General features: G+C 37.6%; 1 protein-coding gene and 1 pseudogene across 2 annotated transcripts; one reads left to right on the top strand and one right to left on the bottom strand.

Moving 5' to 3' along the window:
* Positions 1 to 7189: 7189 nt before the first annotated feature.
* Positions 7190 to 25034, bottom strand: LOC129880704 (DNA repair protein RAD16-like). Of its 2 annotated transcripts, XM_055954876.1 has the most exons (16): positions 24880 to 25033; positions 24287 to 24379; positions 22877 to 24024; positions 19331 to 19453; positions 19169 to 19242; positions 18881 to 18941; positions 18634 to 18780; positions 18464 to 18549; positions 14236 to 14305; positions 10646 to 10771; positions 9380 to 9607; positions 8717 to 8821; positions 8472 to 8624; positions 8141 to 8229; positions 7991 to 8071; positions 7190 to 7491 (listed from the first exon to the last, which is right to left on the bottom strand). In XM_055954876.1, exons 1-16 carry the CDS (start codon positions 24917 to 24919, stop codon positions 7419 to 7421), a joined length of 2697 nt encoding a protein of 898 aa, XP_055810851.1. In that variant the 5' UTR covers positions 24920 to 25033; the 3' UTR covers positions 7190 to 7418. The 2 variants fall into 2 exon arrangements, with proteins under 2 accessions (XP_055810851.1, XP_055810852.1); XM_055954877.1 differs by lacking the exon at positions 10646 to 10771 and having other exon boundaries at positions 24880 to 25034.
* On the top strand, positions 13356 to 14141 carry LOC129880705 (60S ribosomal protein L23-like; annotated as a pseudogene).
* Positions 25035 to 25680: the final 646 nt, after the last annotated feature.

The raw sequence follows: 25680 nt of genomic DNA, 5'->3' as shown, positions 1-25680 counted from the left end.
TGACTGCAAGAAAAGAAAACAAATAATTCGAAAATAACAACAAGGTCATGAGTTATCCGGTGAAGGCTCCACGGAGATTTTTTTTTTAAAAGGTATTTGTTTGTTTAAAAAATGATTATAAACAGATATGGAGACATGTAAAGTTTGACATAATATTTTACTTAGAATATGTTCCAATTAAACATTTAATTTGTTCAAAAATTGTCATATTATAAACTATGCGGTTGTTTGGCTGAATTTATCTAAAGTAACTCGTAAATTGTTTTCAACTTACAAATTATTTTAGATAAGTTAATCCAAATAGATTCAATTATTTTTTTGAATTTGTTTTAAATTGGTCAGTTAAACATTAAAAAAACTGAAAATAGTTTATCAACAAGTAATAAGCCAATTCAAACGGGCTCCATATTGACAATCACCAAAGAGCTCTCTATTGATGTGGCAAAATAATGAATTAATTGATTACATGTGATATTTTGAATTATTTCTTTAAGAAAAAAACTTTTTGAATTTGTTTGATAAAGAAAATAAAAGTAATATTCTAGAAAACCTTAACAGCAAATCTTGGAAAAATATAAACAAAAACCTTACTTTTGACAAAACAATAATAACAAATCTGCTAAAAACTTTTGTGAAAATAAATTTCTGGAAGCATACTTAGCAAATAACTTTTAAAAATTTCACGATTTCATGTAAGACACTAACATAATGGTCAAATTAATGAATCTAATATATATCCAAAAGAGGAAAAGATAAAACTAATATAAAAATAAATAGTGCGGGTCTATGTGGGGCAGAGCAGGATGAAAACAACAAATTATATTATGTAGGGCGAGTTGAAGTCTTTGCGAGTATATACGAATTCATCCCAACAAACACACTGCTTCACTTGCCATCTGTAAACATCAAAGATTTGTAGAACTCTACAAGACGAATCATATTTCAGTTATGGTTTCTTGGAGTCTATTCTATTCTAAATCTTAATTCATGTCTATATAAAGGGTATTATATTCCCTTAAAAGGCATCTCAAAAATTTCACAAATTCATTAAATATTCATAAAGATATCAAAATTTGTCAAACTCTTCTTCATAATCAAATACTTCAAGAAGATTCACAAATTCTTTCATTGAAATCAAGTTCAAATCATCCTAGCTAGTTTGAGAAATACGCCACTAATGGCTCTCGAATCAAGATGGAAATCAAATTCAAATCATCCTAATTCGAGAAATACGCTACCAACAGCCCTCGAATCACGGAGAAATCTAGAAAAAAGAATTAAGGGAACAAACAGATTTGTACCCGTACCTTTTATCAATAAAATTATGTTTCTTCATATTTTATTTGTGATTATAATTTAATTTATTTTTTCATCACTTTAAAATCTGGTACAAACAAATTGGCACGCCCAATGAAACCAAATCCGCCCCTCACCTCTTCTCGCAAAAATCAAATATGTAAATCTGAAGCCACAAAATCGCAAAGGTGAAGAATGAGTACTTCAAGCCTTGTCGTTGAGTTTCATCAAGGCTATACTCCAACAAACCATGAAATATGAGACATTTGTAGACATCAAAATTTTGCAGGACTCTACAAGATAATTTCTATTTCAGTTAGGATTTCTTAGAGGCTATTCTAACATCTCGAAAATTCCACAAATTTGTGCACTATTCATAAAGAGGTCAAAATATGTCAAACTCTTTTTGATAATCAAATACTTCAAGAAGATCTGTAAATACTTTCATGGAGATCAAGCTCAAATCATCCTAACTAGTTCGATAAATACGCCACTAACGGTCCTCGAGCCACAATGAAAATCAAATTCAAATCATCCAAATTCGAGAAATACACAACCAACGGCCCTCGAATCAGGGAGAAAATCCGGCAAGAAAAATCAATGGAACAAACAAATTTGTATCCACATATTTTATCAATAAAATTATATTTTTTTCATATTTTATTTGTGATTGCAGTTTATTTTCTATCACATTAAAATTTATTGCAAACAAATTGGCATACCCAGTGGGACCAAATATGTGCTTCACCTCTTTTTTCAAAAATCAAACACGCAAATCTTAAGCCACAAAATCACAAAGGTGAAGAATGAGTACTTCAAGTCTTGTCTTTAAGCTTCATCAAATCTACACTCCGACAAGTTATGAAGTAGGGGGCATTTGTAGACATTGAAATTTTATAGGACTCTACAAGACAAGTCATATTTCAGTTAGGGTTTTTTGGAGGTTACTTGTCACGCCCCGAGAGGGTACCCTAGACGTGACCGGCACTTAGGAACCATTTCTGGCTCCCAAGCGAACCACATAGCCTGATCACACATCCGTTCATTCATTCAATCAGCGGAAGACTTAAAATAAAGAGAATATTTGGTGGACAAATCCCAAATCGACAATCTAGCTCAAGAAAGAAAGGATGTGGGCCAACAAATCAAACTTCAATCTTTGTCATTAAAATACTTTGACAAGAATAATTCAAGGAAATAAAATATTCAATCGACCCATCACTATCTAGTCTATGAAGCCTCTATCACTACTATCTAATTGGTGCCAATGACATGTTCATGACTACCTCAAATCAAAATGAAAAGGGCTAACTCGATGCAAGAATAACATAAGCGGTGTCCTCCGAATGTAGGGGAGGACTCACCAATACGCTGAGTGTGTATAGATCCTCAATGATGCTCCTATTAACGATCTCTTTGAATCTGTCTCTGCATCATGAAACGATGCAGGTCCAAATGGACGTCAGTACATGGAATGTACGAGTATGTAATAAGGCAAAATGAAACATACCTCAAGGAAGAATAACGTTGGTTCAAATATCTCAAAACCAGAAAGATAAGAGAGACTCAATCAAAGTGTCATAAGTCTAAAGTAAGAATACATTTTTAGACAAAGACCAATCAAATACCATACAATCCAATCCAATCATGTACAATACAGTTCAATCAAATCATTTACAATTCGATCCCATCCAATCACATACCACTCTATTCAACCCAACCATGTACCATCCAGTCAAAATGCATCTAACTCAATTCGATCATATACAATCAACTCAACAATCAAGTCAAAGGACTCAACTCAATAAATATGCAAATTAGAACTTAGTAATATTATACAATCCAACTCAATCATCAAACAATCTCAATCAAACCAATCATATCATGCACAATCCACTCAATTTGGGAGTTTCTCTAACCGACAACAATCCCACCACCTATATATAGGTGATGCACAACGAGTCACGCCATTGCTCCGTTCGTTCATACTTGCCAAGGTATGAACGACTCAAACCAATCATGGATCCGTCAATCAATCAAGTCCTATCATTTCAGGACAATGAAATAGGGAAACATCCGACACGGTACAATCACTTCCTACGTTGGCGGCATAGTTTATGGGATTCTAGTATGGACTATACTCTTACCCAATTCGGTGCTCAATACTCCTCCCAAGACTCAATACGCGCATAGCTATTAAGTGAGTAAAATATTTAAAATACTCATTTAGCCTCATCGGACTCTTTTAAATCAACTCATTTAGTCTCATTGAACTCTTTTCAAAACTCAATTAAATCTGGCCTCATTTGGACCCTCTTTCAAATCGACTCATCTCCAATCATCAAACTCTTCTCTTTAAAAATCTATACAAATCTCAAAATTTACATTTTAAAGAAAAATAATGCTCAACTCATTTATACTCCAAATACTCATGTTCAAAAATAATTAAAAGACTTCTCAAATTCAACTCATGCTTAAACTCTTTTTAAATCGTAGATGAAAATAATCATCTTTTAAAACTCAAAATAGTGTGTAAATAGTTTATGCAAAAATGTTCACAAAATATTTATTTAAAACTCTTTCTCAAAAGATTATTTATTTTCAAAATATTCGTAAGACTCCAACCACATCAAATTAGGTAAATCACATATCGCATGGTCACATTAGACTCCAATCTATTTCATCACACAACCTCCTCATCAACATAATCTCTTCATCAATCATTCTACATATATTAAATAATCACCATTCACATCATCATTCACACCATCATCAAAACATCATCATTCGCATCATTATCAAAACATCATCATTCGCATCATTATCAACATCATCATCCACATTGTTATCAATTATTATCATCACCTCATTGTCAAATATCATCGTCACATCAATATCAAATGTCTACTCCACAATCTTTATTTTAGTCCTATATTCAATTTATAGAAGCAAAAGGACATTCTTAACTATCCAATTCATTCTTTTCATTCAAATCAATACACATATACACAAAATCATCCATCTCAACCTCGAGACATTTATGACAAGAAATCTAATCTTGGGTTCATGTGAATGAAACATGAATCCATACTCTCAATAAAACTCAACTCAAGAATATCGTCAATACTTATAAATCTATATACAAAGATACATTTGTAGTCAATAATATGAAAGATAACTATTTAGTAACTCAAGTCGTTAAAATCATCAATCAACCAATAGTATCTAAAAACATTCTATAGTTTAGGAAAACTTTCAAGAAAACCTTCCTAGAAGGTTCAACTCTTTCACAACTCCTATCCAACACATCTATGGGCATATGGAAGAACTCAATCCATATTTTAGGTTAGCCTTACATACCTTGGTGAAGACTTTGAAGGAACCTTGATGTTGGGTCTTAAATGGAAAGCTTGAACCTTAGAAATTCTTGAAGGCAATTTCTTGTTGGAGATGTTTGGAAGAGAAGAGGGATGAAGATTAGGGTTTCTTTGGAGAGGCAAAAATCTGAAAAAATATGGTCCAAAACATTCCAAGTGAAGGTATATATAATTAGGGAAAAAGTCCAAGTTGTCCCTCTTCAAAAATCTGGAAAACTGGGCAAAAATCTTGCTGGCGCTATAGTGGCGCGTCGCGCCACTGTAGCGCCAAGCCAAAATTAGCTTAAAACCCTACACATCTAATAGTGGCGCGTCGCGCCAAGGACCAAACTACTGATGCTGTTTTCTGGCGCTATAGTGGCGCTGGGCGCCACTGGAGCGCCAAGCCTAATTTTCGCCTAGGCCTAAAATTCCTACAGTACTAGTCTGTAGTAAAATGGTCATAACTTTTGACTCCGAATTCCAAAAATTTCAATCTTGGTGGCGTTGGAAAGAAGACTCAAAGACCTTTTATTGGGTGGGTTGTGGTCCACCAGTTCATTATAACCTAGGAGATATGGTCATTTGAAGTCGACCCTTATACTAACTCATCCGAAAACTTAATCGATTGGAAATCTTTGAACTCGATTTGGCGTTGGAGATCCCTTATGACCCCTAAACACATCTAACACACTTAAAATACTTAGGAATTAATCCTAACTTATATATATAATTACAAGTCCTTTGGTTCGAGTCTACACACACGTAAAGAAATGTTCGAGTTTTTGCAAAAAAAAAATCCGGGGTGTTACACTACTCTATCTTAAATCGTAATACATGCCTATATAAAGGGTTCTATATTCCCTTGAAAATGCATTTTAAAAATTTCACAAATTCATTGAATATTCATAAAGAAATCAAAATATGTCAAACTCTTCTTGATAATCAAATACTTCAACAAGATCCACAAATTCTTTCATGGAGACCAAGTTAAAATCGTTCTAGCTAATTCGAGAAATACGCCACTAACGGCCCTGATCACGATGGAAATCAAATCAAATCATCCTAGTTCAAAAATATGCTACTAACGGCCCTCGAACCATGGAAAAAATCTAAGGAAAGAAGAATCAAGGGGAACAATTTGTTTGCAATAAATTTTAGAGTGATGGAAAATAAATTAAATTACAATCACAAATAAAATATGAAGATACATAATTTTGTTGATAAAAGGTGCGGGTACAAATCTGTTTGTTCCCTTGATTCTTCTCTCTAGATTTCTCCATGATTTGAGGGTCGTTGGTGGAGTATTTCTCGAATTAGGATCATTTGAATTTGATTTTCATCGTGATTTGAGGGTCGTTAGTGGCGTATTTCTCTAACTAGCTAGGATAATTTGAACTTGATTTCAATGAAAGGATTTGTGAATCTTCTTGAAGTATTTGATTATCAAGAAGAGTTTGACATATTTTGATCTCTTTATGAATATTTCATGAATTTATGGAATTTTCAAGACTTCTTTTCAAGGGAATATTATATCATTTATATATGCATGAATTACAATTTAGGGTAGAGTAGCCTCCAAAAAATCCTAACTGAAATATGACTTGTCTTGTATGGTCTATGAAATTTCACTGTCTACAAATGCCCCCTACTCCGTGGCTTGTCGGAGTGTAGACTTGATGAAACTCTATGCTTGAAGTACTCATTCTTCCACCTTTGCAATTTTGGAGCTTCAAATTTGCATATTTGACTTGTGAGAGAAGAGGTGAAGAGCAGATTTGATCCCACTGGGCGTGTCAATTTGTTTCCAGCAGATTTTAAAGTGATGGAAAATAAATTGCAATTTCAAATAAAATATGAAGAAACATAATTTTATAGATAAATAATGTGTACAAATCTGTTTGTTTCCTTGACTCTTCTCTCCTTAGATTTTCTCCATGGTTCGAGGGTCATTAGTGACGTATTTTCAAACTAAGATGATTGGATTTGATCTCCATCGTGATTCGAGGGACATTCGTGGCGTATTTCTTAAACTAACTAGGACGATTTTAACTTGTTCTCTATGAAAGGATTTGTGGATTTTCTTGAAGTATTTGATTATCAAGAAGAGTGACATATTTTGATCTCTTTATGAATATTCTATGAATTTGTGGATTCAAAATGCCTTTTCAAGTGAATATATAACCTTTTATATAGGCACAGATTAGAATTTAAAGTAGAATAACCTCAAAGAAACTCTAATTAAAATAAGACTTGTCTTATAGAATCCTATAATATTTCCCAGGGCCGGGATGTGGCCCAAGTTAATACTTTTGTGCATCCCACAACGATGAGTGCCCAACTCACTCTGCACTTGTAGTATTATAATATTAAATCCATTTTGCACCAAAAAAAAAAAACATGAGAAGAATGAAAGTGATGTAATATTGAAAGAGTATGTCAGATTGTTTTTTTTTGTTTGTTTGAAACTGGTAATGCGAAGTATGAAAAAAATGATACTGGAGTGTTATGTAATAACAAGTTGTATATAATAGCTATAAGACTAACAATATTATATTATATTTATATAGAAAATAAATGTTGGAACAATAATTGGTAATTCCAACAGGTGATAAATAAAGTTAAGGTTGATGCAAAACCAACAGCAAGAGTATTGACTTTCCTACTTTGAAAAGACAACAACAGTAGGGACAAGATTCAAGCAAGAAACTAAACAAAGATCAAATGATCTTTCTTGCTGAACCAAGTAACAGAACATAATCTAAGTTAGGTTACAAACAAAAACTTCAAGTCTGCCTCCGTTAGTTTCCCCAAGGCCTCAGAAGAGCCACCGACCGTCCTACACAAAATATCAATATTGGACAATCAGAACATCAGAGAGAGAGAGAAGGGAGGAGTGTTAGAGTAAAAGAGGAAAATCGGAAGCCAAGTGTAAAACGGTATAGGCCAATAATCTGTCCAAATGAGATTTGGGGGGACAGGCATTTAAGTGTTTATCGTTGCAACTAATATAAATGAGAAAGAGCTCTCTCTCCATGTATGACCCCTGTTCCAGTTTTTAAGAAAAAAAGGAAAGAAGATAAAATAGTGTTATGACTCTACTCCAATCCTTAGCCCAACCGTCTTAATGATTAGGTGTCACTTGACCATAACGCTCCATTTAAAACTCATCTCAGCCCGATATTATATATTCTAGAGAGCACAAAAAATATTCGATTCTCTTAATTTATCTTGAAATTCTGAAGAAAACGTATCAAAATTACTCTACAGTTTCAAGTCATCAAATTATTTTCTTTGAATACCCATGCAACTAGCACAATGAAGTTGGAGAAACTTACCCTTCAAAAACTAGCTCCTTCTTCTCTTGCAACTTTAAGATCCTCTCCTCAATTGTATTCTCAATCACAAATCTCACAATCCTAGAAATGAGAACCCAACAATAAGCTTTCTTCATTGGTATAGCTGGTTAATGAAATACAAACACACACCTGATTGGTTTATACTGCCCTATTCGATGGATTCTATCTTGGGCTTGCCGCTCCACAGCAGGATTCCACCAAGGATCCATCAAGAAAACCTAGTAAAATGCAAGAGGCGAGCGACACATCAAGGAAAGTAGTCTATGTCATTCAACGAAAAATTACAAGTCCAAAAAGTATTTGTTCTTTAGGTGCACAGAGAAGGAAGTTAAAATATCCCAAACAAAGTAAATATTTGGAACCTGAAGAGAAGAAGGAATCCAACAATAGATTCAAACCACTTGGTTTTGACAAGAAATGAAGAATATGCATTGACAGAGAAAGGAAAGAAAAACTTTACTTGTGATGCCACTGTAAGATTGAGGGCAACACCTCCGGCTTTCAAGCTCATAAGGAATATCCTGCAATCTGGATCCTGGGTGAATCTTGTAATTGCAGAATCTCTGGCAGTGATAGACATGGATCCATCTAATTGAACACAACTGATGCCCGACTGCCAAATGCACACAAGACATGTTTTTTTGTTGTGACTACTGATGGCAACAAGAGGGTAGGTGTGGAGGGGATAAAGATGACATATGCTACCTTCTGTAGAGAATAGTGTATCAGATCCAAAAATGATGTAAATTGACTGAAGACTATTGCTTTCGCGGAACCATCTCTTTCAATCATGAACCTTATTTCTTCTCTCTAGAACCAATAAAATAAGCAGCAATGAGAACGAAGTATAGTGGTTCTTTTTACCATAGCAAAGATACCATAGATATTCACAAGAATAGGATTTGGACGAGTTTAAGCCATAATGTCAAAAGGATATAGATAAGATTGAGACCACAATGAGAACTTAGTATTCCTCAATTAGTTTCCACTCAAAGAGGGGGTGGTATTTGATGCAACATTTCCAATGGTAAGCAAAATTTCAATTAGACCTAATGTATCCCCCATTTTGCTCACAGCCAAACTTGACAAGAAATTATCAATTTTCCTAGGTGCCTATCAAGCAAATTCACCAAGATACAACATCTAGAAAGACTGAAACCTTTATCCTGAATTTCTGCATGCGTAATATCATCTTGATCCTATACCTCGTAAGTTAGATGGTATGGGAGCCTTAGGAAACATATCTAGTTCCTGCAAAAGATGCAGTTTTGCGGCCCCTTGCACTCTTTGTGAGAGGAAAATAAACAAATAAAGCAACATATAAAGACAAGATAAGATATATTTATTGATTGAAAAGTAATTGGATACCAAAGCCTCTATTTTTGTGCTTGTCTGGAAATCATCAAGATGAATTCTGTTCAGTATACTTGAGGACCTAAACCCTTTGATAGTCACTTTAGATTTCTGATCCCCCTTATCATTTGCCGTGAAATCCACAGTAAGTGGCTTAGAACATGAAGGGCATGAAACTTGTCCCACACTTGCAGAAAAATTTATTAGACATGACTTGCAAAAGACATGTGTGCAAGAAGTAACCTGCAATAATCAGAATAGGTGCACATTTTATAAGAGAGTCGGTTCAAAATTCAAACGACAGAATAATGTAAAAGAATTCATAGCATCTTTCTTAGATTGTCAAGAAATGAGGTACAAGAATTTAAATCATGACGTCCACAAGTTTTATGGAAGTCCTTTTAGGTGTTTAAAGGCATTCCTAAAAGCATTTCTAGTTAAATATTGAGGTCTTCCGTATGGTGTTGGAAAAGAATTTGCAAAAGCTCAAGCACTTAAAGAAGGCTTAAGAAGCTATTCTGAATAGCTTTTCAAAAGACATTGTAGATGTAAATGCGGAGAAATATGGCCACATTAAGATTTGAAATATCCATCATATAATACACGAAATATTAATGTAGAGCAAGTAGGAACTCCGTCAAATTCAATTTTAGTGAATTATCAAGTTTCTCGGTGGAAGACAAGATGCGGAAAATGCGACTGAGATGGTTTGGGCATGTCAGGAGGAGAAACACAGATGCCCCAGTGCAGAGGTGTGAGAGGTTGGCCACGGATGGTTTCAGAAGAGGTAGGGATAGGCCGAAGAAATATTGGGGAGAGGTGATTAGACAGGACATGTCGCAGTTACAGCTTAACGAGGATATGACCTTAGATAGGAGGGTGTGGAGGACCCATATTAGGGTAGAAGGCTAGTACATAGTTTCGTTATTCTTCCGTATTAGTAGGCGCATTAGCACATTATAATTTCTTGTGCTCTGACTTCTGTTATTATCTCTCTATTACTTTCTGTACTTTGATTACTCTATTTTATCTGTGTCGCTTTCGTTATTTGCGTTATTCGTTATTTGCTTTTCCATATCGCTTTGAACTTCTTAGCTTTATCTGATCTCTTTTTAGGCTTCTTTTGAGCCGAGGGTCTCTCGGAAACAGACCCCGCGTTGTGGGATTTCACTGGGTTGTTGTTGTATCAAGTTTCATGGTGAGCCTTATTCCTTTCTTTTTTTCCTTCTTTACTACTTTTTCTTTCTTTTCTCAGGGAAAGGGGAAAGGATGCAAACTCACAACTGGATCTTCTACTGGATCATGACATAAACCACATGGTTGTTCAACATAGCCAGCATCATTTGTGCTTCCTCTTCTAGCTAAAGCAGTACTTGAGTATACCACAAGGTAAGGATGATCAACTGCCTGTGGTCAGATCAAAAATAAAATAAAGGAAAATAAAATCTATCAAATATAAGCAAAATTTTGCTAAGTTATCGCTTTTGAGATAGAATCATGCATAGATCATTGAAAGACAAATTGTGTGCTTAAGTACAAGATGTTTGAACAGTTTATTTCTTTAAGGACCTAAAATTATTAAGGAAGTTCAGAAGATGCAAACGGAGAAGGCAAGGTTTGTAAATAAGGTCATATACTGGAGGATAACATCCCAAATACGGAAAAGCTAGCCAAGACATGCTAAAAACAGCAAAGTAATCAGAGTAACCACTTCTTGCTCTTGCGTGGCACTTCTTCATTCAAGGATTTAAAAATAAGAAATATAAAATAGGCACTTTAATATGCAGAGTTTCAGAAAGAAAAAAAAAACATAACTTTAGATATATGCATTTTTGACATATTCAATGCTATTGCTTAAGGACCATTTAACTAAACTGGATAATTCAGGATTGTATCCCAAAAAGTTAAATTATTAGCAAAGGGACGATAGGCCCGATTGGAATCCTTGTCTAACATTTCGCCACACTGGATCACACCTCATGTTGGGTTTCTATAATCCAAACCAACGGTTAGCACCTTAAAGTTTGTTTCACATAATGTTTTTTCTTTCCACTAATTTGGCATCCAAATGTTGCATCCCATAACGCGAACTTAAATTCAATAACAAATAGTGACTTAAATACTACAAAAAACAGATGGATAGCCTAGTAAGAAACTCAGTCCACCTCAAATCATACAAATGTGGATTCAATTGACCAAGGAAACATAGTAGGAAAGGATCACTGTTAGACCCCTTGGTAGGGGGTTCTCATGGGTGGAGTTTACACTTTATCGCATAGAAAGAATAGTAATGAAAATTACAAGACGAAAATATTAAATAGTGCTGAAAAAAATGAAGAAAAAAAGATAAATCAAATTGAAAGAAAGTGCATGCTAGTACAAAATGGATTAAGAAAAGGAAAAAGCAAGATAAAAAAATTACTGAGGGAAAAATATAAAGGGGTGAAAGAAAAACATAATGAAAATGGTTACACAAAAATAGCTTAAGGGAGGAATATATATTCTGCGATATGGGGAAGGGATGTCAACACTGATCTAGGCACAACCAGTAGCAGCAGGTGAAGTCCAAACTGCGACGGATGTTGGAGAATGGAGTAAAATACTTACGCAGAATGACAAAAGTGGGATTTGAAGTTGCTTTGGAAGACTTGGTTTTACTTGCTGCTTGTTTGGATTAGGCCATCTTCCAAAATTAAATAGATTTTTCAAAACTAACTTTGAATTATTTCCTATTTTGGAGACCAAGTTCCAAAATTAATTAGATTTTTCAAAACTAACTTTGAGTTGTGCTTCCTATTTTGGAAACAAAGATACTTGTTTAGTTCACTAAATCAAAAAGGTTTATTTTTGTTTTTAGAAATGTTTTCCAGTGTATTTTTTGAAAATAAACTGGACAAGGAAGTAAGGGGTCGTTTAGTTTGAATACAAGTTATGATGGGATAAGTTGTGTTGGAATTAGTTATGATGGGATAAGTTATGCTGAGATTATTTTTATTGGGTGTTTGGTTTGTTGTATTCAAAATAATATGCATTGCATAAATTTTAAGAATAAGTTGTTTATTTACAAAAATATCTTTCACTTTATTTAATTTTTTATATTATTAAAATTATCTACATTTTAATTGATATATAAAATATAATTTTTAAGTTAGTAATAAACTATTTAATTAAAAATATGTAATTTAGTAGTGGAGTGAACATTTTAAGAGAAAAACAAATATAAATAAACATAAGAATTAGAAAAATAAATTCAACTTATAATATATTCATAAATAGAAATTGTATTTATAAAATGTAATTTTTTGATAGAAAAATATATTATCATAAAAACAACGATTAATTAAAATTATGAATGTTATTATAAGTTGTTAAAAATTATGTTAATGTACATGAATGTAAAAGTGGTGTATAAAAGAGAGTTTAAGGGTGTATTTTTGTTATTTTACATCTTTATCCCAGGATAACTATTCCACCCTCAGGGAGGGATAACTTATCCTAGCACTAATTGTTAATCCTGGGATAAGTTATTCCAGTCTTTGCAACCAAACAAGGGATTAAAGGCCACTCAAAAATTATCCCGGGATTAACTCGCTTTATCCATCACACCATACGACCCCTAAGTGATTAGAACGAAAGAAGGAAAACAATATCACAAGAAATTGTATTTTTCTATTCATAGTTGAGGTGCATGTTCATTTCACCTTGATTCAAGGTGAGTAGCATCACCGGACTATAATCTCACACCATCCCAACCTTACTTTATTTGGTGATTGCTGATAATTTGTTCTGACCCAGACGAACTGCGGATAACTCTATCCAACCTAATTTAGAGGCTAATTCTACAAGCCAAGTGATCCTAATAAATGAGGTTCTCAAAAAATGATCCTAATAAATAAACTATAACCTATATCTCTAGTATTTGCCCCAAATAATATGATTCCAATCATTAAAAATGCATTAGATCCACTCTTCAGTTTTTGAGTGATAGAAGAGAGACCGTGAAGATCAACGCCTTCCACAATGTCAAAATGAGGACAAGGAGTTCAGGATGATGCTGGGTTTGCCAGTAGTGTTGATGGTGAGCTGCGCTAATAACACTGGTGCAAAGACGCTGTACATTATTTAACTTCAGCTTATGTTGGAGACATGGTTACGCCCACTGTCAACAAGGGTAAGCCAGATCTTAAGAAGAAGGTTACTCCTGCTGCTATTGTTCGCAAGTCATAGCATAGAAAGGATGTTGTTAACATGTACTTTGAAGATAACGTTGGGGTGATTGTGAGTCCAAAGGGTGAAACGGAAGGGTCTGCAATCACTTCCCCGATTGGGAAAGAGTGTGCTGATCTTTAACCTAGGATCGCTAGTGCTGCCAATGCTATTGTGTAGAAGTACATTTTCCAAGTAATTTGTAATTCATGTTTTGATGGTTTATCTAAGTTTTTGGACATCTAAGGGTTTTGTCTTGGTAAGAATTATTTGCTCTGAGTTTTGCAGTACTAAAAAATTCACCCATTAACGACATCAAATATTTCATTTCCATGGTTTCGCTCTTTCACCCTAAGTTGCGCGGACTCTTCACTTTCGATGCCGCACCTATGTCGGATTCTCCAAAAATACACTACTTCTGGTGAATCCGACACGCATCCCTTGACATTTTTGAAGAGTCAAGAGCAACATAGCTTTTACCACATTGATATAGAAGTATTGATATATTTCTTCATAAGGGAAAAAAATACATCAGATCCACAGTTTGAAGGTTAACAATGAACCTATAGCAGCAACACAGACTGTCATTCACAATTAAAACCAAATACAAGCAGATACCAATACATTATTCAAAACAGTTCAGATTGAAAGAACGATCTCCATACCTGTCGCAGGCGTGTGAGTAGATCAAAAATGTGAGCATAGTTATTCATCAATGTACCAGCTTGAATGTATCTGCAACAAAATACGTCAGGAAGAAACAGTATATTGATAACAACAACAACAACAACAACGAACCCAGTGTGATCCCACCATGTGAGGTCTGGGGAGGGTAGAGTGTACGCAGACCTAACCCCCACCTTAAAAGGTAGGGCGGCTGTTTCCGAAAGACCCTCGGCTTAAGAGAGAAGAAACAAGGGAGGAGAAACAAGGAAAAACAAGACATAGGTCAGTAAAGCCAGGCATATAACAGACAATATAAAGATATGAATAATGAGAGCGATAAAGCGATAAAGTCAGGGTAGGAAAGATCGGGGGTAAAGGAGCATTAACTACTATAGATAAAATAGGATATCCAAAGTAGACTGGGCCAACTAATATAAGCAGTAATCCCATGCAAAATCATATGTTAAGACAGATGAGCGCGACTACGACAACTATGGAGAACCGATCGGCCACCTAGCCCACTATCTTAGTCCGAGTCCTCCATAGCCTCCTATCTAAGGTCATGTCCTCGAAGAGCTGCAACTGTGTCATATCATGTCTAATGACTCTTCCCAATATTTCTTCGGCCTCCCTTTGCCCCTCCTGAAACCGTCCATAGCCAACCTCTCGCACCTCCGCACTGGAGCATCTGTGTCTCTCCTCTTCACATGCCCAAACCATCTCAGTCTCGCTTCCCGCATCTTGTCCTCCACCGATGCCACTCCCACCTTGTCTCGGATATCTTCATTCCTAATTCTATCCATCCTAGTGTGCCCACACATCCACCGCAGCATTCGCATTTCCGCGACTCTCATCTTCTGGACATGAAGTTTCTTGATTGGCCAACACTCCACCCCGTACAATAGGGTCGGTCTAACCACCACTTTGTAAAACTTGCCTTTGAGTTTTGGTGGCACTTTCTTGTCACACAGCACTCCGGAGGCGAGCCTCCATTTCATCCACCCTGCACTGATGCGGTGTGAAACATCGTCGTCGATATCCCCATCTTCCTGTATAATAGACCCAAGGTATTTAAAGCTTCTTTTCTTTTGAATGGCCTGGGTACCAAGCCTCACTTCCCCGTCAGCCTCACGCGGCAGGCCACTGAAACTGCACTCCAAGTATTCTGTCTTGGTCCTACTCAATTTAAATCTTTTAGACTCCAACGTCTGTCTCCAGCTTGTCGTTAACTCCGTTGTGAGTCTCGTCAATCAGGACTATGTCATCCGCGAACAACATACACCAAGGCACCTCACCTTGTATTTGTCTAGTCAATTGATCCATCACCGGGGCGAATAGAAACGGGCTAAGAGTCGATCCCTGGTGCAACCCCATCGTAACAGGAAAGTGCTCCGAGTCCCCCCCTACCGTCCTTACCCTGGTCTTAGCTCCATCATACATGTCTTTAATCGCTCTAATGTATGCCACAGGTAAACATTTCGCCTCCAAGCATCTCCATAGGACCTCCCTTGGAACTTTGTCATAGGCCTTTTCTAGGTCAATAAATATCATGTGTAAGTCCCTTTTCCGCTCCCTATACTGCTCTACCAATCTCCTTAAGATATGAATGGCTTCTGTAGTCGAGCGCCCCGGCATAAATCCAAACTGGTTCTCTGAAATAGACACACTACTCCTCACTCTCATTTCTATCACCCTTTCCCACACTTTCATAGTGTGACTTAGCAGCTTGATACCTCTATAGTTGTTGCAGCTTTGAATGTCTCCCTTGTTCTTGTACACGGGAATGATTGTACTCCACCTCCATTCTTCCGACATCTTCGATGTCCTGAAAATGACATTAAACAGCGCAGTCAGCCACTCCAATCCTACCCTACCTGCATTCTTCCAAAATTTCCCCTGCTTATCCTACGAACAGCTCCCTTAACCTCCTCAACCTTTATTCTCCTACAATACCCAAAGTCGCGACGCCTATCCAAGTGCTCCAAGTCTCCCAACACAAAGTCTCTGTCCCCTCCTTCGTTCAAGAGTTCGTGAAAGTATGACTGCCATCTCTGTCTAATGCGGGATTCCTGTACCAGTACTTGACCATTCTCGTCCTTGATGTACTTCACTTGATCCAAGTCGCGTGACTTCCTCTCTCTCGCCTTGGCAAGCTTAAATAGCTTCTTATCCCCGCCTTTTTCCTCTAGTTCTGCATAGAGGCGTTCAAAGGCTGCCGTTTTGGCCGTCGAAACTGCCATCTTCGCCTCCTTATTCGCTAACTTATACTTTTTCCTGTTCGTTCGCTTCTCTTCATCATCCTTGCTATATACCAACTTTGCATATGCCTGCTTCTTTGCTTCTACCTTTTCCTGGACTTCTCCATTCCACCACCAATCCCCTCGATGCCTGCCATGGCAGCCTCGTGAGACCCCCAGCACCTCTCTAGCTGTTTCCCTAATGCAGCTGGCCGTCCTATCCCACATACTGCTCGCCTCCCCCCTACTATCCCACGCCCCCATAGCCATCAGCTTCTCCCCCATCTCTAGGGCACTAGACGGAGTCAAACGACCCCACCTAATCCTCGGTCGGTCATCCACGACCCTCTTCTTCTTCTTCCTTCTTATCTCCAAGTCCATGACCAATAGTTTATGTTGGGTCGTAAGGTACTCACTTGGTATGACCTTGCAGTCCTTACAGAGGCTTTTATCCTCTTTTCTAAGGAGCCAGAAGTCTATTTGCGTCGCCGCCCTCGAGCTACGAAAGGTTACCAATTGTTCCTCCTTCTTTGGGAAACTCGAGTTGGCCACCCTTAAACCAAAAGCCTTTGCGAAATCCAAGAGTGAGGCTCCTCCACTATTCCTGCACCCGAAGCCAAATCCTCCATGCACCTCGTCATAGCCCGTCGAAACAGACCCAATGTGCCCATTGAAATCTCCTCCTATGAATAGCTTCTCAGTATGCGGTATACTGACCACCACTTCGTCCAAGTCCTCCCAAAAGCGCCTTTTTGTCTCCTCGTCCAACCCCACTTGCGGCGCATAGGCACTAATAATGTTCAGGGTGATCCCTTCAACGACTAACTTAATCGTCATCATCCTATCATTTGTCCTCTTAACCTCTACCACCTGATCTCTAAGCTTGCTATCTACTAATATCCCTACTCCATTCTTAAACCTCGACTTGCCCGAGAACCAAAGTTTGAACCCATCCACCTCCTTAGCTTTAGGTCCTACCCATTTAGTCTCTTGGACGCAAGCTATATTAATCTTCCTCTTCTTAAGAATCTTAACTAACTCTATGGACTTTCCCGATAAGGTCCCAATATTCCAAGACCCTACTCTCAATCTAGAAGCTCCCTCCGCCCCCTTAGCCCTCCCAACCCTGGCCCTTGATCCCAACCGAGGACATGACCCTATTCTACCATCGCACACTAAAGCCAGAAAAGCAGAAATACGCTACTGAAAGGTTATTCTCAGATAAACGGACGATCAATAGTATAGCACAAGTTAGCAATTGTTTAAGAACAGTGAGACAGGTACTTAATTTGGCACTGCAATAAATATTTATAGGCTAAAATATCGGAAATGGACTATTGGAGGTACCAACTCCAAGTTAGTAAAACCTGATCACTGTCGAAACACTGTTCACTGCCGAAAAGTACTGTTCACTGCCGGAAAGTACTGTTCACCGCCGGAGCACTGTTCACTCGCCGGAAAACAGTATACAAATATATGGTCAGCCTCGGAATGCAGAGGCGACCACCCTGGGAGAAAAAACGGAGCCGAAAAATGGCCGGAAACTGCCACACGCGCCGGAGCGTGTAGCGCGTGGCGTCGCAGATCTGGGGCTGCTGGCGGCGCGTGACGGAGAAGAAAAATACACTGCTCATTCTAGCTCTCATTATTTACTTTTTCACAAGTGAAATAGCTAGTATTGAGCATTTTCGAAGAAAAAAAGTGTAAATATTTCCATGAAGAAGCCAAGGAGTGTCAATATATATATATATATATTTCCGACAAAGTAGTGTCGGTTGACAACCTAAAGTACGTGTGGCTCCGCCATGCAAGCACTCAATCCAAAAAACAGAGAAAAATAACACACAAGAAAAAGACATGAGCTGTCCCATTAAAACAAATTGAATAAGAACATTACCATGAGTAGCAAGTCGAGAGCAACAAAAAAGCAATGACTTTCAAACAAGAAAGTGTCTGGTTGCATAAGTATTGACTAAAATAGATGACATACGTATTAAATTGTGCCTGGCTTTCATTGTACAGTGATGTGTAGTAGTCTTCTTCTTTAACATCCAAGGAATCTTTCCGCAAGGTAACCTAAACGTGAAAGTAACTAACAGGCTGAGTGGAGAGAAAAGGATTATCAACTCAAGCACTGCGTTAATGTGAATCAAAACTTACAATTCTTGGAGGAAGTGCAAGATCAGCAGCCCTTCCCTTTTTAGTACGTCTTAGCAATATGCTTTTCAAAATTTTGTGTTTCAACAAAACCATCGCATCTCTACCAGTCCCATGATTCCCTTGAGATTGTATGGGTGAGGCAATATACTAGAGACAGAAGAGGTATCAATGTCTCCATGTCAGCAATAGTTTTTTTGTCAGAAAGAACAGGAAGCACCAAAATAAGTAAATCAATTTGATAACTTACTCTATTCCACCAGCAAAAGTGCCGAACAGATTTGTGGGGGCAATGTGGGCACTCGGATGAGCTAAAATAAATACAAACATAAGAGGGAACAAACGAGATTTCAAAATGGTGAAAAATAAAGAGAGATTCAAGTAAGAAAGATTTCAACCGTCACTGAAACATTCAATGACAAATTCTATGGTAAAAATGAACAAATATAACGGAGTAAAAATAAACAAATCTTGAGAAATATGTTATTCTCTCCAACCAAGTTAGATGCAAAGATCAGAAAGAAACTTTTAAGTCTACCTATAGTCCAGAACTCTGCAATCACAATCTTTGCAGAAGTAGTATGAGTAAGGAACAATTTGCAGGAAACGGACCTGTCCAAAAGTAAGGATGTATTAGTTTCAGAGAATGAAGATACAAATTATGTTAGCCACAAAAGAACATTAATCCCAAGAAACTTACAAGTGAGTACAGCTCTCCTACACGGTTCTGGAGGGGAGTACCACTTAAGGCCCACTTATAAGATGATTCTAGCACAAGAATAGCTCTGGTAGTGTTGCAGCGTCTATCTTTTACATAATGGGCCTATTCCACAAAAGTGCAATAGTTAAAGAACTGCAGATGAAGGGTTTATATATATATATATATGAGAGAGAGAGAGAGAAAGCTGCAGATGAAGGTTTGTATCACACGTAAAGAAGAATTTTTAGATGCAGCCGCAAACTCTTCATGCCTATATATATATATATGAGAGAGAGAGAGAGAGAAAGCTGCAGATGAAGGTTTGTATCACACGTAAAGAAGAATTTTTAGATGCAGCCGCAAACTCTTCATGCCTTATGTATACAATAATCACATAGAGCCCGTTTGGATGGGCTTTAAGTTGGTCAAAACCAACTTCAAGCCCCTTTTTAGCTTTTGGACGTGTTTGCCTAATGCTAACTTTAAGCCATAATAAAGTTCTTAAAGTCAGTCAAAAATGAAAAGTTAGGATTTCTAACTTTTTTTTCTAAGTGCTTAAAGCCATTTTATTTGACCATGGAAATTACTTTTATATCCCTTATAAGATGGCGAATAAGGAGGCGAAGATGGCAGTTTCGGCAGCTAAACCGGCAGCCTTTGAACGCCTTTATGTAGAACTAGAGGACAAAGGCGGGGATAAGAAGCTATTTAAGCTTGCCAAGGCGAGAGAGAGGAAGGCACGCGACTTGGATCAAGTGAAGTACATCAAGGACGAGGATGGTCAAGTACTGGTACAGGAATCCCGCATTAGACAGAGATGGCAGTCATACTTTCACGAACTCTTGAACGAAGGAGGGGACAGAGACTTTGTGTTGGGAGACTTGGAGCACTTGGATAGGCGTCGCGACTTTGGGTATTGTAGGAGAATAAAGGTTGAGGAGGTTAAGGGAGCTGTTTGTAGGATGAACAGGGGAAAAGCGACCGGACCTGACGAGATCCCGGGGGAATTTTGGAAGAATGCAGGTAGGGTAGGATTGGAGTGGCTGACTGCGCTGTTTAATGTCATTTTCAGGACATCGAAGATGCCGGAAGAATGGAGGTGAAGTACAATCATTCCCGTGTACAAGAACAAGGGAGACATTCAAAGCTGCACCAACTATAGAGGTATCAAGCTGCTAAGTCACACTATGAAAGTGTGGGAAAGGGTGATAGAAATGAGGGTGAGGAGTAGTGTGTCTATTTCAGAGAACCAGTTTGGATTCATGCCGGGGCGCTCGACTACAGAAGCCATTCATATTGTAAGGAGATTGGTGGAGCAGTATAGGGAGCGAAAAAGGGACTTACACATGATATTCATTGACCTAGAAAAGGCCTATGACAAAGTTCCAAGAGTGGAGGCGAAATATATACCTGTGGCGTACATTAGAGCGATTAAAGACATGTATGATGGAGCTAAGACCAGGGTAAGAACGGTAGGAAGGGACTCGGAGCACTTTCCTGTTATGATGGGGTTGCACCAGGGATCGACTCTTAGCCCATTTCTATTCGCCCTGGTGATGGATCAATTGACAAGACAAATACAAGGTGAGGTGCCTTGGTGTATGCTGTTCGCGGATGACATAGTCCTGATTGACGAGACTCACAACAGAGTTAACGACAAGCTGGAGGGCTGGAGACAGATGTTAGAGTCTAAAGGATTTAAATTGAGTAGGACCAAGACAGAATACTTGGAGTGCAGTTTCAGTGGCCTGCCACGTGAGGCTGACGGGGAAGTGAGGCTTGGTACCCAGGCCATTCAAAAGAAAAGAAGCTTCAAGTACCTTGGATCTATTATACAGGAAGATGGGGATATCGACGACGATGTTTCACACCGTATCAGTGCAGGGTGGATGAAATGGAGGCTCGCCTCCGGAGTACTGTGTGACAAGAAAGTGTCACCAAAACTCAAAGGCAAGTTCTACAAAGTGGTGGTTAGACCGACTCTGTTGTACGGGGTGGAGTGTTGGCCAATCAAGAAACTTCATATTCAGAAGATGAAAGTCGTGGAAATGCAAATGCTGCGGTGGATGTGTGGGCACACTAGGATGGATAGAATTAGGAATGAAGATATCCGAGACAAGGTGGGAGTGGCACCGGTGGAGGACAAGATGCAGGAAGCGAGACTGAGATGGTTTGGGCATGTGAAGAGGAGAGACACAGATGCTCCAGTGCGGAGGTGCGAGAGGTTGGCTATGGACGGTTTCAGGAGGGGGAAAGGGAGGCCGAAGAAGTATTGGGAAGAGGTGATTAGACATGATATGGCACAGTTGCAGCTCACCGAGGACATGACCTTAGATAGGAGGCTGTGGAGGACTCAGACTAAGATAGTGGGCTAGGTGGCCTATCTTTTCTCCATAGTAGTCGTAGTCGCGCTCATTTGTTTATTAACATATGATTTTTGCATGGGATTACTGCTTATATTAGTTGGCCCAGTTTACTTTGGATATCCTATTTTATCTATAGTAGTTAATGCTCCTTTATCCCCGATCTTTCCTACTCTGACTTTATCGCTCTCATTATTCATATTTTTATATTGTTTGCTATATGCCTGGCTCTACTGACCTATGTCTTGTTTTCCTTGTTTCTCCTTCCTTGTTTCTTCTCTCTTAAGCCGAGGGTCTTTCGGAAACAGCCGCCCTACCTTTTAAGGTGGGGGTTAGGTCTGCATACACTCTACCCTCCCCAGACCCCACATGGTGGGACTATACTGGATTTGTTGTTGTTGTTGTATATCTTAACTAAATTCCCCAACTACCCTTTTTATTCTTTTAACCCTAAAATTCAAACACTTATTTTCAACATAAGCACTTTTATCCAAACACTCAACTGCTTATTTATAAAAATAACTTTCAGCACTTCAAAGTTCTAAAAGCATTTCATACATGAAAGTTACTTTTTTACGCCCATCCAAACGGGCTCATAGTTGGAAGGAACAGACTACTCATGCTTCAGTATGAAGACCAAAACCAAAAACTTTGTTAAAAATGGAAAAACAAGGTAACGAAGACCAAACAAGAGTGCACATAATAATTTCATGTCATGAGAAATTGAGTATTCAATCTGCTTTAGGACAAAGACAAACTTTTTTCAAGCTATCATTATTTCAAAAGCTGATCAAGTAAAGCCTTGTATAACACATCCATGCTGTCGCCCAGAATGTTAAATCAGTTCTACATGCACCATACCAATCTTCATTCTCTAGCTCCTTAAAAAATCACCATTTTGATTCCCACATTTAGCTTTCTTTATGAATAGCTTTATTGTTCGGAAGAACTGATGCTTGAGATCCAACTTACTAGGGGGAGGATAAAGTTTACAAGAAGAAAATGCAAGAAAAGCAAATGGGAACCATATCTAGGGAGCATACAAGTTTGAGAAACATCAGACAAAACATATAAGAGTGAACTTTGAGAAGATGCCAGTCAAATAAAGCAACAGCATCTAAATGTATGTGCAAGTAGGGGGCGGGGGGGATCATCCCCAAGTTCTGAAGGTTGCAATGATTACCTCATCCAAAATGATACGATTCCACTTCACAGAGTGCAACACTGACTTCCTCATGGACATATCTTGACCGACACAGGCTGAATCATCAACAGAACCAGCATCAGTTTCGCTTTTGCGCTTTATTCCCTTTCCACGACCTCTTTTACCCGTATCAATCTTTAAATCACTTTCAGTAGAATTCTTTTTCAGCATTGACGTTTTTCCTCCAGGCTTGCTCTGTTGCTTTGATTGTTTAGCAGTTTTAACAGCATCTGGTCCACAAAAGTACTTCTGGTGAACAGAAAGCTTTTGTTCATAAAAAGACTTTCCACACCACTGGCATTTTTGCTTTGGTGGCATCACATTTTTCCTATACTCAGCCTCCACTGTTGAGTACGTAGTGATAACAAAATCATATTCCGCAAATTTGTCAATATTTTTCTCCCTGTTGGCACCATGATAAACAAGAATTTTGTTGCTTCCTTTAGTGGTGAAGCGGTCAATCTCACTGACCCACTGAATCACAGCAACAACAGGACATATAACTAGGGTTCCTTTCACTGCAGGGAGCTCCTGGGAAGTACAAGGGGCAGGTGAGAGCAAACTGGAATCAGAAATTGCTTGCCCTAGTTCGCGTTTAGCAAGCACAAGAGCTATGGCTTGAACAGTCTTCCCCATCCCCATCTCATCAGCAAGAATACCGCCTCTAGCAGTAGATTCTTCTTGCTTCAACGCCCAAGCCAGCCACTCTTTCTGGTACCTCAGCAAGGGCATGATCAAATCAGATGGTGGCTTAGCAGTTTCAGTCACCAACTCATTCTGACTATTGAAGTCTAGATCATTTGTATAGTTTTCAGCCATCCACCTATCGTTATCTTCTTCCCAGATCTCCCACATCAAAGTGGGTCTCTTCTTTTTATTCTTTTCACGGTTCTTCTTCCTATCATCTATCCTCCCCATCAACTGAAAGTAGCCAGCATCTACTTCACCACCCCCTCCTATTTCATTCAATACCCAATCTGCATGTTCCTCTTCTTCTACCTGATCTTCTTTTGTTTCAATACTCTTTTGGCCCCCATTTCTTTTTGTTTTATTGGAACATACCACTTTTAAATTACTATCAAGAACTCCATTAGCTTGGGCTTCGTCCAACAAATTAACTACTTCATCTGCATATATGATTAAACCAATTAGTACAATCACATAATTAACCTCTTGCATTCACTATTCAACACGCATCCATATTTGTCTGCATGAGTTTTTGCCTTAGGTTAGCCTATAGGTATCATGCATCAGTGAAAAGAAAGTCCCAGCACACTACAAATTGTCACTGTAGTTGCAACAGTTAAAAAAGACAAAAATCGAGGGCATATTAGTTCTGTCTCATAAGCAGATAATATTTGCATGAAAGATAAAATATATATGGAATACCTTCATCACTGCTTCCAATGTAATCAGAATCCGAGGCTATAAAAAGAACGTCATCCTCATCAGAGCTGTCCTGATATTGGCAGCTTTGTTCTCCTAATATCACAATTCACATTCAAGTCCAACCATATCATTTACCTTTATATACAACACATACTGGATATAGATATGTACGACATATACCATCTCGGAGAAATACTCTATCACACACACCAAAAAAAAAATGAAAAGTACAATTTTTAAACAAATTAAGCCCACTTGTTTCTAAGGATGGGGGCAAACACAAAACAGGACTTCCTTTTGAAAAAATGACAGAGAAGGAAAAAATGCAAATTCACATTTTACTTGCGGAATCAGTACAATTCAAGCAAAAAAAAATAATGCAAATTCACATATAAAAAAAAAAACAAGATGTACGATCGCACACGTATAGAGCACCAGAAAAAATGTAAATTGAAAACACACCCTAAAAAAATCCATTTCACTCTAGCAATCAGTAAAATTCAAGTAAAAAACGCAAAAACTCACATCAAAAGGGGAAAAAAAAAGTATGATCGCACACGTATAGAGCAGCAGAAAGGATTTTTCGAGCGAACCTCTGGCGGAAGACGATGAAGGACGAGAACGGAGCCTCATTGATTAGGGTTTTGCAGAGAACGGAGGAGGAAACACCCAACAGTTATGTGAACAGTGTGTCTCTTCCCCCGAAGAGAGAGAGAGTGTGTGTGAGTTGAGTAAGACGTTTGTGCGGCGGGAAAGGCATTTATACCACAGTTGATATGCCAAAGAGTTGACCAACTTATAAAAATTTAGCAATTTATATAAATTTGAGCAACTTATAAATCTAAATTTTCGGATGTAAACAATTTAAATCTAAATTTTAGGATTTTACCAATTTAAATTTGATCAACTATTAAGTCTATAAATTTTAGGAATCTATAAATTTGACCAATTTTTAAATCTATATTTTTGGATTTTACCAATTTAAATCTAAATTTGACCAACTTTTAAATCTAAATTTTGGATTTTACCAATTTAAATTTGATCAATTTTTAAATCTAAATTTTCGGATGTTACCAATTTAAATTTGACCAACTTTAAAATCCAAATTTGACCTAATTATTTTTTATATATCTTTTAAATATTTTTAAATTGTTAATTATTATAATTTATAGTACTTTTTATAAAATTTTCAAGTTATATATGTTACTTTCACTATCCCAATTTAGGTGGCACCCATAGAATTTCGAGAGTTAATCCAATCTTTTAAATATTTGAATTTGTTAATTATTATAATTTATAGTACTTTTTACTTAATTTTCACATAATATAAGTTACTCATTGTATCCCATTTTATGTGGCACTTATAGAATTTTGAGAGACAAATAATTTTTTTA

Source organism: Solanum dulcamara, chromosome 2 (assembly GCF_947179165.1).
Source record: "Solanum dulcamara chromosome 2, daSolDulc1.2, whole genome shotgun sequence".
NCBI lineage: Eukaryota > Viridiplantae > Streptophyta > Magnoliopsida > Solanales > Solanaceae > Solanum > Solanum dulcamara.
Note: the sequence above shows the minus strand (reverse complement) of the source record. Positions and strands in the feature narration are given on the sequence as shown.

Bases quoted from the DNA above. Each gene is read 5' to 3' on its own strand.
- LOC129880704 (XM_055954876.1), bottom strand. From the start codon at position 24,919: ATGAGGCTCCGTTCTCGTCCTTCATCGTCTTCCGCCAGAG. The intron at 8,822-9,379 runs GTATCCAATTAC...TATTGGTTCTAG, and splicing joins GCACAAAAATAGAGGCTTTG to AGAGAAGAAATAAGGTTCAT. The intron at 8,230-8,471 runs GTAAAGTTTTTC...GCATTTTACTAG, and splicing joins ATCTTACAGTGGCATCACAA to GTTTTCTTGATGGATCCTTG.